We start from the raw sequence: 14,453 nt of genomic DNA, 5'->3' as shown, positions 1-14,453 counted from the left end.
CTAAGGTGGGTCTAGCAGACCCAGTGAATGAGGAGAGGAGCTCATGGTAGCTGCAGGGAGGCTAAACAAATAATTTCTGCACTACGGTTCATATGAACATTAGTTATAAAGTATCATTATTTAATAAACACAGGATAGTAATGTTGTGATACAATGCTGATGGTTATGGAATAAGGGGAGGGGGATAAAATGTTCACATTTTGTTTTCTTGTTGAATGAAAAGTCAGTAATTTAAAATGTCATTATATGTAAAATAATACTATAAACAAAAAGTCTCTACTCTTTCTGATAAATGTCATGGGATCTCTTGCATCCACCCGAGATATCACCAGCTCAGACAAATGGAACCTCAAAAATACAATGAGGTGCACCCAATAGTGTTAGAAACAACAAAAAACAGAACCCAAACCACTATTAGGCAAGAGAAACAGACTACTCAAGGGTTAACGTATTCCTTATTTAATCTCTTCTTTCATCACAATACAAGAACCTCATCAGAATAATAGCATTAAAAAAGTGCCTTTTTTATACTCAGGTGAACCAATAGGAAAACAAGACTCTAATAATTGTTTAATCTATTTTAAAACCAATCATCATTTTAAGAACACAAAAAATGTAACACCAAGATCATAAAATAGTTGTATATAATCTACAACTTAGCAATGTTTAATCTTCTTTTGATTCTTAAAAAGCATCTGATGGTAATGACATCATTCAGTCCTGGGAATTTATCAGCCCTCAACCTGAATTGCCATAGTGTTTCTTTCTGTTCAGCCTTATGCTTGTAATCCCCGTAGGTATCTGTCAGAAAAATCTGTATTCAAACATCTATAAACTGTTAGGGAAATGTGTGCTTTAGACAGGAATAAATGTGCTCAAATCTATATGGAGAGCAAAGGTTGAAAAATAGTATGATATGTAATGCATTTAATTCTGTTTTACTAGAATAATAGTAGAAATAAACTCGCATATTATTGCTTGAAGCATAAGCTGCAGTATAATTAGAAACTTGGCCTTGGCAGCGATCAGCTCGGCCTGGCTCATGTCTGTCAGTGAAAGATTATTTTGCAAAGTTAGAAAATAATGAATCTGTGTGCATGTGTATCTTTTCCTGCTTCCACCAGAAGAACGGCCTTGTGCGCACTATCAGAGATAATGTCCAGCTGGTGAACAAGAAAGAGACAAAGGGAAGTATTAAAGAAGACATGCACCCATTGTATTCGAACTAATCTAAGAGCCTTGAATTGGCTACATCCTCGGAAGGACATTGTGACCGACCAGGTGCTTTGCAAGGCTGTAATATTCTCATGGGAAAAGATTTTGAAAAACACCATCTCAGCACTTTTTCATAAGTTACTATGATGTAAAGACCCTGTCACTGACCACGTCAGTGAGGTGGGCAAAAGCTGATAGTAAAACATATAAAATGTCATATGTCTCACCAATAAAACTAGACAAAATTCTGTACAAGTTTGTGTATGGTTTTTTGCCTCCTAATGTACATTAGAGTAGTTGTAAATTAGATACTTGAGTCTCCTGCATTACTGTTTGTTATTGACTGACATTGTTTTTAAATGCCAGATGATTTTTACAGTCTGACTTTAACAAATTTATTTAACATTTTGGTCCTAATCGTGCCGGAATTCCCTTGGTAAGCTGCAGGTCACAGAGTGCATGAGTGGTGATAAATCTGCAGGAGAAGCTGCCAAAACAAAATGGTTCTTCTTAAAGTGAAAAGACCTCCGACTGAATTGTTGTGTGTAAAGAGGCTGTCCACTTTCTGATCTGTGGCTGAAAAGCGGAAGACTGGGCCCCAAGGAAAAAAGACAAGTCAAAGCGGGAGGCTCAGGTAAGAAGAATTTCCCTCTTTGTCTTTGTTTTAGATCAGGGACCAGGTTACACTGTGCTATTGCTAAGGTTTGTGATAGCAGGGAGAGAGAGAGTCGAAGTATTGTATCTTGAGTCATAGATCAGGGAATAACAAAGCAAAGTAAACAGTCATTCTAGACACTACTGTGGATATGGGGAAATAAGATACCACGTGGTACAAGAGAAGGGTTACGTAACAGTCTTTTTAAGACATGGGAAATCAGTGCACTAAGAGATCACGAGATCCGCTAACTGATAATGTGAAGCATATGCAATTGCAGTAAGCAGATAATGTGAGATATTTTGCAAAATGTGTTAACAACTATAAATTTGATAGTAAACTAGATAAACTTTCACTAGTTAAACTCCTTAAACAAGCTTTAATCTGATGCAGGGCGTCAGGCAAAAGAAAACAGCACCAACTAGGCATACCTCAAGCACATAGGTGGATTGAGGAAGCAAATTGTAAAAAAACAGAAGCTTAAAAATTCTGAAACATTTTTAGACAACAGAGTGAAAGGTCTAACAGACAGAATCTCTGAAAATGAAAACTTAGAGCAGACTGGACTTGCATTAATTAATGCATACAACAGGAAAATGAGACAGTAGATGGATATTATGCTAGATTATTAAAATGCTTAAAACAACAATTAAAAATACATTTTTAAAAGGTTGCATTGCCTCTGTTAGTAGTTTTATTACAAGGCATATGATAAATCACTGAACAAGCAGGCTGTAAGCCTTACTTGAGTATGCTAGACGTACTGAAAGACACTTTAATAGTAAAAAGAAAAAAAGGCACAAGTCTTCACTGCTGAAGACGGAGCTGAAGTATTTGTATTACAGTCAGGTATAAAGGGCATCTAGCTAGGGACTATAAACAAAATAAGAAAGCAATGACAGAAGATAAAGGAGATGTGGACTGACTATATGATAGTGATAATAACCAAAAATCATCAGGAAAGGTTAATAAACAAAAAGAAAATGTGAATGTAGTAGAGGGAATAGAGGAAGTACAAACAGATGTAGAGGATAAAAATGAAAATAAAATTTTAGATTTAGCATTGTTGAGCCTAGAGCGCTACCTAGCAAATACAAAACCAGAAGTAACACTTCTGGTGGAGGGAAGAAAGGTCAAATTCCTGTGTGACTCAGGAGCGTCACGGACTTTGATACATCCCTCCAAGTTACCAAAACATTCTGAATCACCTGATTATATATTAGTAAAAGCAGCAAATGGACAGCTATACAGGGAACCACTTTCCCATAATATAGCAATAACTGACCCTGTTTCAGGTATGACTCAGAAAAGTAAAATTGTAGTTTCTGCAAAAATATCCAGTAAACTTACTGGGAAGAGACCTTGTGCAGATATTTGGCATAGCAGTAGTTCCTACCATGCAGGGTATGGAAGCACAAAGACAAATGGATGCTCTTGTGGTGTGATCAGAGGGTGAAGCCTATTATTGGTACAGCCAGGACCTAGTTATGATTGGTCCAGGGGCAGTAACCAAAGAACTGATAAACGTAGCCATCAGTAAGGTACCCTCCTTGACACTGATCAGCAGCACTTGTTACATTGTACTCCATACTACTGTAGCACACCAGGACCTGATAAGGAATATAAGTAAGAATCCTGCTGACAAATTAATATTACAAACTTTATGCTGGGATACTGAGGGAAACAGTGTAGTAAGCTGTTCATTACCTCAGGAGTTCATGAGATTGTATAAGTCCAATAGACTGCCACATGTCAGCTTGACAAAAAACAAAAGTGTTAAATGGGCAGACTTAGAAAAAAAAAGGTAACAAAATGGGAAAACAGACTGATTTAGAAATGTCAGGACAAGGGATATAAAAACAAAACTGAATTGGTTGACACAGACACATACAGCTGTACACTTGCAATCTAGTAAGGACAGCTGATTAGCATTTTTATTAAAAGAAAAAGAAGAGGCCTTGTGTAAAATTCCAACAACTCTGTGGTCAACAGGCAAGTTAAATGTAGGGCTTATTCAAGCAGCAGGACCAGTTACAATTACCCCAAAGTCAGCTTTTAGACCACAGAAAAGACAATACATTTTGGAAAAGAATGCAAAAGTAAAAATTAAGCCTATAATAAGCAGCATTACTCAAAAAGGAGTACTGGTAGAATCTCCTGATTCACCATGTGATACACCCTATTTCCTGTTAAAAAAAGCAAACCGGGAATGGCAGATGGTACAAGATTTATAAGCTGTAAATAATGCAGTAATACCTAGAGCACCCACGGTGCCAGACCCACATACCTTGTTAAATGATTTAAAGCCACAACAGAAGTATTTTACTGTGGTAAATATAAGCAATGCTTTCTTTTCAATACCTGTACATCCTGATAGTCAATATTGGTTTACATTTACATTTCAGGGTAAAAGGTATACATATACTCGACTACCACAGGGATATTGTGAGAGCCCAATAATATTTGCACAAAAAATGGCTAGCAACCTGGCAGGGTCTACCCCACCAGAAAGTAGTCAAATTTTACTTTATGTAAATGACATCTTGCTAGCAGCACCCAGCAGCAGTGCAGGGTGAATACAGTAGCATTGTTAAAATTTTTAGTAATACAAGGACACAAAGTAAACAAAAGTAAGTTACAAACTTTGGGAAAAAACACAGGTTAGATACCTGGGATATGTGATATTCAATAAAGGTAAAATACTAGATAGTGGGAAAGAGAAAAGAGAAAAAAAAAAAACAGCAATTTTGCAAGCACCCAAACCAACAACTAAAAAAGAAATAATGTCTTTCTTAGGTACAACTAATTTTTGTTAAAGCTGGGTACCAAATTATTTTACGATGGAAAACAAAAGCAGAAATGGCTTTCTGCAGGTTGAAGCAGTTAATAGCTTCTTCATTAGTTTTAAGACTTCCAAGTTATCACAAACGTTTTTTTATTAGACCATAGATTGTAAGCAATGGTACATGACATCAGTATTAAAGCAACAACATGGGGATAAGCAATGCCCCATAAGCTTACTATTCATCACAGTTAGACCCAGTGGTGCAACCTTTGCCTCACTGTGTACAAGCAGTAGTTGCAGCAGCAATGGCAGTGCAGGCTTCAGCCTCAGTGGTGTTATTCCACCCTCTCACATTGAGAATGCCTCATGCAGTTGCAATAATTCTGCTACAAGAAAAGTTGCATACCTTTCTCCTGCTAGACATCTTTCATGTATGACCATACTGCTGAGTCAACCTCATATAAACAGTTAGCTTTACCTAGACAAGATCTTACAAATATGCCCTTGGATGATGCTGAGGTGACATATTACGTGGATGGCTCATGCAGAAGGGGTCCTACAGGGAAAAATCTGGTGGGTATGCAGTAGTTACAGACACTAAAAATCTAGAAGCACAAACTTTGCCACACAACTTGTATGCTCAAGCAGCAGAACTGGTAGTTTTGACAGGAGCATGTATTTTAGTAAAAGGCAAAAAGTAAACATATATACTGATAATCAGTATGCTTTTCTACAGTGCATGTGTTTGCACAACAATAAAGAAAATAGAGGGATGATTACATCCAGTGAAAAACCTATTAATCATGCGCAATTTATTTTGGAGCTATTAGAATCTATTCAGTTGCCTACCAAAGTAGCTATTTGTAAATGTGTAGCTCATACAAAACAACAGGATAAGATTTCAAAAGGTAATGCACGAGCTGGTGCAGCTGCAAAGCAAGCAGCCTCAGACTCAGAAACTTTATTTTTAAATGAAAAATTACAACCCTTTGAGATTTTAGATTTAGACATGTTAAAAACAATGCAAATGCTTACTACAAAAGCAGAAAAACAAAACTGGGTAAAACAAGGTGCAATTTTTGAGAATGGACTGTACATTTCCAAAGGGAAAAAAAACAATATTGCCGTCTAATTTATTTAGATATGCAGCTTTGTTGAGCCATGGGCAGAGCCATGTCTCAACAGGGGGGATGGTACAGTTAGTTAACAAAACATTCCAAACATACGGATTTACGAATTATACACAAAAATTTTGTGCAACATGTCATATTTGTAGCAAACATCATGCACAGGGAGCATTTAAACCAAAGCGAGGGAGCTTTCCGACACTACCCTATCCGTTCCATACTATTTGTATGGATTTCATAGAACTGAATAAATGTGAAGGGAAAAATACTGTTTAGTGATCATAGATATGTTTTCAAAATGGGTAGAAGCTTTTCCGACCAGGAATCCGGACGCAGCAACAGTAGCAAAAGCCTTAGTGAAAGAAATCATTCCTAGATTTGGCATACCGGAAAGAATCTATAGTGGCAATGGGACACATTTTGTCAATCAGACAATTCAACAACTTGGGAGATTTTTTTTTTGGGATTTCCTTAAGGAATCACTGTGCTTACCACCCACAGTCAGCAGGACTGGTGGAGAGGTACAATGGGATTTTAAAAAAAAACAAGTTGAGGAAGTTGATGAGTGAGACTCAGAAGAATTGGATTTGCTGTTTACCTCTAGCATTGCTGAGCATGAAAACAGTAACAAATGTAAAGGGTTTGATCCCCTTTGAAGTAGTATTTGGAAGGGCATATTATGTGCCTCAGTAAAAGCTCTCATGCCTGCAGAGCTGGAGGCTGACAGTTCACTAGCTAATTATATAAAGAAACTGTTAATAAATAAATCTGTTTTGCAGTTTAACTCTTTTCAGACAAAAGAACTTTCAGCTGAATAAGAACTTTGTGACTGATACACAAGGGCAAAATGGCCAAGAGTAAAGCAAACAAAAAGCAGAGCAACCCAAGAACTATTGCATAATTATTTTCTTTGGCAGTGCATTTGTTGACTAAATATGACAATTTTCTCTTATTGTGATTTTTCCTGCACTCAACCACACGAGTAAAAGTGAGAAGACGTGATAAACTGTTTATAGACTGGCATCCAAACTTTAACACATACCTGACCATGAAGCTTGTGCATACAGAAACTATGCACATTTCAAATTGCTGAGTTTGTACAGCTATACCAACAACATATAAGAGACTGTTAATGTCCACTGTCCCTCTGGGAATAAAATGAGACTTGGAAAAGTGTTCTTGATACAGAAACTGTGAAATCACAGGACAAAATTGCTTTATTTTTACCTGTCACACAAAAAGGAGTTGTATGTTTCTACAAAAGTGATACCCTCCAGGTGGGCTGGAGTAATGGTAATATAACAATGTCTTATAAATGTTACATTAAAGTCAAAAGTGGGGTACTGTTTGTGATACTAACCATGATTCATATCTGAGTTCAATGAAAACTACATTAAATGCAGTATGTGACAATCCAGTCTTAACTAAGCAATTGTCTATTAAGAATAGAAAATGTTTCATGCAGGGATAACACGTATTAGTACCAAAGTAATGATTTTATTTGTGGGAAAAAGGCATATAAATGGTTACCTGAGAATTGGTCCGGCAGTTGTTTTGGGTTATCTGGTTTCAGCAATAAGACATACTGCAGAATTACCTTTGGGTAAGATACGAAACGTAAGGAAAACAGCTCGAGAATCTGAAGGTCCAGTGAAAAACCTGTGAATCCAGTTGGTAAAATCGAAGCTGGTTGAAAAGGCCATAATTCAGTGAAAGACAAAAGTAAATTGACTCATATGAACTTGGGCAACAGTGTTATATCCAGGGCAGGAATACCACCAGCCTATGGAGCAGTCAAATCGATCTGGGAGCTGAGAAAGCTGTCAAGAAGTCATGAGCAATGCAACTTTTTCCACCCTAGAATTGGTGACTAATGAACTGAATGCAATAAAAACTGTTGTGCTACAAAATCGAATGGCTCTTTACTTCACCCTAGCGGCAAGAGGTGGTACACGAAGAAAAATGCTGTGCGTACATTCCAGACAACCAACATAAAATCAATGACCACCTAGAGGTAATTCAGCAAGTATCAGCAATGACTAAACCAGGCCCAAACCCACTGACGGACTTTTTCCAGAATCTGTTTGGGGGGGTGGGGTTCCATCCTATTAAACATTTAATTGCTATTTGTGTGGGTATACTCCTAATAGGAGCATGTGTTTACTGTGAAATTCCCTGCATGAAAAGATTAATCAAAAATTTGTTGATATATCTGTTACTGAAACTTTTACCAAAGTGTTGAAATTAAAAGATTAATTTCAAATAATGCTTTTCTGAAATATAAAACCAATGACTAACTTAGCTGAAAGTCCTTGAAAAGGAAAAGGCTAAGAAATGAAATGATATTGTTTATGTTTCAAATAGAATGAAATGCATTAACAGGAGGGAGAATGTCAGAAAAATCTGTATTCAAACATCTATAAACTGTTAGGGAAATGTGTGCTTTAGACAGGAATAAATGTGCTCAAATCTATATGGAGAGCAAAGGTTGAAAAATAGTATGATATGTAATGCATTTAATTCTGTTTTACTAGAATAATAGTAGAAATAAACTCGCATATTATTGCTTGAAGCATAAGCTGCAGTATAATTAGAAACTTGGCCTTGGCAGCGATCAGCTCGGCCTGGCTCATGTCTGTCAGTGAAAGATTATTTTGCAAAGTTAGAAAATAATGAATCTGTGTGCATGTGTATCTTTTCCTGCTTCCACCAGAAGAACGGCCTTGTGCGCACTATCAGAGATAATGTCCAGCTGGTGAACAAGAAAGAGACAAAGGAAGTATTAAAGAAGACATGCACCCATTGTATTCGAACTAATCTAAGAGCCTTGAATTGGCTACATCCTCGGAAGGACATTGTGACCGACCAGGTGCTTTGCAAGGCTGTAATATTCTCATGGGAAAAAGATTTTTGAAAAACACCATCTCAGCACTTTTTCATAAGTTACTATGATGTAAAGACCCTGTCACTGACCACGTCAGTGAGGTGGGCAAAAGCTGATAGTAAAACATATAAAATGTCATATGTCTCACCAATAAAACTAGACAAAATTCTGTACAAGTTTGTGTATGGTTTTTTGCCTCCTAATGTACATTAGAGTAGTTGTAAATTAGATACTTGAGTCTCCTGCATTACTGTTTGTTATTGACTGACATTGTTTTTAAATGCCAGATGATTTTTACAGTCTGACTTTAACAAATTTATTTAACAGTATCTGTTCCAAAACAGAAAATAGGAATCTTTTGTAGTTTTTACATTCTCTGGAATGCTTGTAAAGTGTTTTTTTTTTTCATCTCTTTTTCTGATAGAATAAATATGTTCTTTTATTCCACCTTGTAAATGCCTGGTGATCATCCGTATACAATAAGCATTGTACCCTGAATAAATACTTATGCAAGTTAACCCATTTGAAATACAGTTAAACATTCCAGATACTAGGAGAGTGTGGTTTAAATGCTCCAAAACTATAGAAGGTCCTTCTAATATATATAACAGATGTTACACCCTCCATATTTAAATATTCCCTTGTTTTTAATGGACAAACTAGGAGGATGCTGACTCTTCTAGTGAAGGCAACTGTCACTCAAAGAAGAGAGATTACAAGAAAGAATTTCTGCTAAGTAGAGCAAATGATATTAAATCCAAAACAGATGTCAAATTTCCACTGATTTTGAGAAAACATTTCCCCCCCCACATCCAGGAATGATCATGAAGAATGTGATGACTGATAAAAACATAGTTTGCAGTTTGGACATCACTACAGTTAGTTTGGCTATTGATAGGTAGGTACTAGGCTATTGGCCCTAGGGCCTATATAAGCCTAGCCAAAAAGGTACCCTGGCTTTCGCCGCCCAAGAAAATTATTGCCTGTGCCCCTGTTGAGCAGAGCCACAGAAGTGATCCCTGGGGTGAATTTCCCATCTCCCATCCAATCATCAAGATTATTCTTGAAGAGTGCTAATGAGGAGCTTTGTTTGACATAGATAGGTAGTTTGTTCCAGAGTATGGGAAATCTCTGGGACAGGAATCTATCCCTCCAGCATGTTCTGTTTATTGTGGTGACAAGGTTTAGGTCCCTAGAGCATGTAGCTCAGAGGGATTGGGATTTCTTTAAGTGGAGCATGTCTAACAGCTCTGGGTTTGACATAGCTTTGTATGTTAGGCAGTGATATGCGACGGAGTAAAGCTGGAGTTTGAGATGGTCTGCGTAGGGCATCTGTTTGAGGCCAGTAATTCTCTTTGTGAGGCATTTCTGCAGTCTTTCCAGTTGTTGTAGATGTCTTGTGAGGTACATACCAAAAGGGGCACTGTATTCTAAAATGGGTCTAATGAGTGACGAGTAGAGAGGAACAATAACCTCTTTTTTCCTTGATGAGAAACCTTTTGTGATGAGGTGTGCCACATAGAAGGATTTCCTGACTACTGTGGCGATGTGATTGTCAAAGGAGAGACTACTGTCCACCTGTGTCCCAAGGTCTCTTACCACACTTTCAATGCCTATGTGGTAGTTCATGGGTACAGAGTTTTTACCAAAATGGATGACAATGGACGCTTTGGCATGGCTTTGACACCAGGCATATGTCTCAGTGAGGCCCTTTTGTAGGATGTGCACATCGTTAAGGAGTTTCGATTGTGGCTCCTAGTTTGCATTAATCTGCAAACTTCATTAGCCAAAGACCTTCTGTCTTAGCCTGTACTTCAGAGAAGTAGATACCAAACGAGAGGACCCAGGACTGAACCCTGTGGTACTCCACTTGTCACTGCTCTGAAGTCAGATTTGGAGTCTTCTACTTTCACAGTGTGGGTTCTGCCAGTGAGCCAGTTGGCAACCCATCTTATGACATAGGGATTTATACCTAGTTTAGTGAGAATTTATCTATAATTCTAGAGTGGGGGATGGTGTTGAAAGCGTTGGAGAGATCTAGATAGGCTGCGTGAACCACCTTATCCTCATCTAAGGCACTGGTAGAAGGTGGTTGGTGAAGCCTCCTTAGTGGTTTATAGAAAGGACACCAGCATCAAGAATATCCTTGAAAGAAATCCATGTAGTAGTACCACCGGTAGACTGGGAAAAATGACTAAATGTGGGCCGTGCACACAGTGTAAGCACATATTAGAGGAAGATAGGGTTTTACTCAAAGGTTATAGATGGGTTAGATTATTTCAGAAATATAATTGTGGCAGCAAAAAAGTCAGCATTTCTCAGACATGTATGTGCTTCTATATCGGAAAAAACAAAAATGTTTTTACAACCCGCATTTACCAACATATTTATGATATAGATAAATGTACTATACAAATGCATTAGTCAAACATATCAACCTTCACCCAGGTCACTATTTCCATTTTATAGTTCTTGAACAGATCATCATAGATGAAAGGGGTGGCCCTATTGACCATTTACTGGAGTATAAAGAACTATTATGGCAATTGAGGGTCAGTGCCACCACTAGCCCAGGGCTCAATGATATGGTTTCACTTAGCAGCTTTTTAAAATTAAAAGCAGACCTTTGCATTTAAATATTCCATGTTTTTTACAACCATGACAAGAATGTTATTGATTTTATTTGTTCTTGGTTATAAAAATATAGTTGCAAAGAGACATAATACCTATGGTCAAAATTTACATGACTTGCTAGTAAAATGCATTAAGGGAGCCTGTACCTTTAAAAGTGGATGTACTTTTTATAGTCTTTTTAATTGATTTATTGCACTGGTTATATAAGACTCAGTGTGTAACTTGATTTTATTCTGAAGAAGTCATAGTTAAAAATTGACGAAAGCACTCAAAATTTTACTTTTACTTTTCTGGTCGTCCAGTTTGCTTTGTATTTTCTTAATTATTACAGTCTTGTTTCCTATTGGTTCACTTGAGAGTATAAAAAAAGACACTTTTTTAATGTTTTTATTCTGATGAAATCCTTGTATTGTTATGAAAGCAAAAATTAAATAAGGAATACGGTAACCCAAGTTGTTTCTATTTCTCTTACCTACTAGTGGTTTTGGTTCTGTTTTTTTTTATTCAAATATAATCTCAGTTTAATGTCTTACCCAAAAAACAGCACATTCCCTAATGTTGCACTACAACTGTCAGTAACTGAGAATGAATTCAGTCACCTGGGGTAGAAATAAAATAGACAGCCTTCAAGCATCAAAAGTGAGTACACAACCTGTTGAGCAGCTGTCATATATACTGCTGTGAAGAAAGTAGACATTATCAAAAGTGCTCTGTCTGAATATAATGGCAAGGAAACTGCTAATGTTTTTAAAAATTGTTATTTTTCAGTTTAAAAAGACTGTCTTGATTGTGGCACATTTGTTTTTAAATAATTTTGAGCAAAGTGCTTTAAAAGTTTAATTGCAACTTGTAACACCTTATTTTTTCCATTACCTGTGACATCGAGAACTGATTTTTTTATTGTACCGATGCTTCCATCATTTCTGTTACGAGTTTCCACTATGTAGGTGCCTTTGTCATCACATACAACTCCACTTACAGTAAGGGAATAGTCTGTTACACTGAATTCAGCCCGCCTTTTAAGTTTCTCTAGCTCCACTGGTGGGTGTTTGCCATCGAAGTGGTATTCCACAATAAGATTGTTAAACTCGGAATCTTGCTTTTTGAATCGCCATCTAATTATGTCCATCTCCTTTGTTATGTAACTGGTATTGAGAGAGACGCGTACAGTGCTACCAGCAAAAACATTCATTAACTCTCTCTCACTGATATCTAGAACAAAAGCAGAACTAAACATTAGATTCAAGTTTCAGAAAACTTAACTTTTAATTTGCAGGTATTAATTTATTTTTAATGTATTCTGCATGTCAGCCCACTGTTACAGCAAAACTATTGTCTACATGAAACAAGTGGCACATGTAGAAACATTAATCTATGAAAACACTTGTTAAACCATATATGCATGTCCTCTGCAGCTAAAAATGTATATTAGCACTCTCAGACAGGTTCAAGAAGTGAGCCTGAATGGCTTACAAATCCCACAAGTAATGCAGTATTTGTGTTATGTATCCATCTGCCCTAAAAGTATCAAGATAGCTTCTTCTTCTTTAAGGAATTACCTCAACAAAGTTCAAGGTGCTTAATTTAGAATCAAATAAAGAAGTAAATGTTTGTTCCACAACTAGGTATCTTAGCCAAGAACCAAAAAATAGAACAAGATGAGGTGTGCCAGGATAATCCAAGAAAAATACTTCTTTATTAAGATTAAGTACTCTTATCGGTGGTGGTGCTGCGGTAGCGTTGTCGCCTCACAGTAAGACGTTGTCCTGTTCAGTTCTCAGCTAGAGCGTCTTCTGTGTGGAGACATGCGTGAATGGGTATACCTTCGTTGAAGGCCGGCAACTCGGCACGTAAAAATCTACTGCCAATCATTAGCGGACCGGAGTTCCTCTGTGGCAACCCCTAACCGGGAAAAGCCGAAAGACACAACAACTCCGCTTGTCTGTATACAGGTTGGATCACAACATCAGAATCTGTTAAAACAGCACAAAGGGTCTATTTAAAGCAATACAAATGATCATATGACAGCTGACTCCTCTTTCTTAAAGATAAATAATTATTTAAAAACTTCAACAAAATATGTACATGTACATTTACTCACAAACATGAACATAAAAATACTTATGGATTTGTAGAAAACTCAAATGTTATTAACATGAACTACAATGATAAAATCATTATATGATAAGAAATGTATGCATGTAAAAAACATTTTTTGCAATAACAATATATTCCAAAACAGTACCCACACTCACCAGGGATGACCTTGTTTAGCTTTATATTATATATATAGCTTTTATATTACAATTTGACTGCTCACAGTCTTAAAACACTGGCAATAGATGTGGCATCATTAATGCCAGGAGAACATTTTACTTTAAGTATCAGTAGTTACACAGGGCACTAAAACTAAACAAATTGATCAGTTAGAGAAAATGTTTACCATTCCGTACAAATAAACAATTTAAGGGAATGTACAAAGGTAAAAAGAGCAACAAAGGGACGTCATACACAGACATTCCCTTTGGTGTGTCAGGAGACTCACTATATTATAAAGTTACAAAACTGTATGGTAGAACTGCTTTGGAAATATGAATGGTTATGGTTAGAGCCAACAATGAAAAAATGGAAACCTTAGAAAAAGGAATATAGTATTCTCAACAACTCCATTACCAATGACCTAATTTTTCTCTCCAAGAAAGATGAACATAATTATTTTTACCAAAATTAACAGACAACCAAATGTTATTCAATAGTGAAAAATGAAAAAAAGATAGTGACAAGAAGGACTATGTGAAGGGTAATTCATACACAGTTCCTGCTGTTAGAAAAAGTTGTGTCAAAAGGACAATGTGAATCTTGAACATGGTGGGGGGTACCTAACTTAGATATTTTTTAGAGGTCCCCCAATAAGATAAGAAAGAACAGCAGAGAAACAATAACAAGAAAGGAACCAGATGCATGTGAACCCCCCACCAGTCAACCCTGCAACATCAGGGGCAGACAACCAACAGGAGGGAGACAAGTTGTGGAAGAGGGACCAGGAAACAATTTCAGGAAAAGTCAAAGACTTTTGCATATTTAATTGCAGTGCAATAACTAATATTCCACTGCATTTTAAGCTATTTAAAAATTCTTTTCTATTGTTCCCAA

The 14,453-nt window shown here is 36.8% G+C and overlaps 1 protein-coding gene across 1 annotated transcript in view; it reads right to left on the bottom strand.

Annotated features, from left to right (window-relative positions):
* The window catches only part of LOC122815072, a 630,978-nt gene that overhangs the window by 390,350 nt on the left and 226,175 nt on the right, over positions 1–14,453 (bottom strand). Inside the window, exon 2 of the mRNA XM_044087316.1 lies at positions 12,174–12,512. Within this exon, the coding sequence (XP_043943251.1) occupies positions 12,174–12,512 (339 nt within the window). The remainder of the gene's footprint in view (positions 1–12,173; positions 12,513–14,453) is intronic.

Source organism: Protopterus annectens, chromosome 11.part0, assembly GCF_019279795.1.
Source record: "Protopterus annectens isolate FY-2018-M chromosome 11.part0, PAN1.0, whole genome shotgun sequence".
Lineage (NCBI taxonomy): Eukaryota > Metazoa > Chordata > Ceratodontiformes > Protopteridae > Protopterus > Protopterus annectens.
Note: the sequence above shows the minus strand (reverse complement) of the source record. Positions and strands in the feature narration are given on the sequence as shown.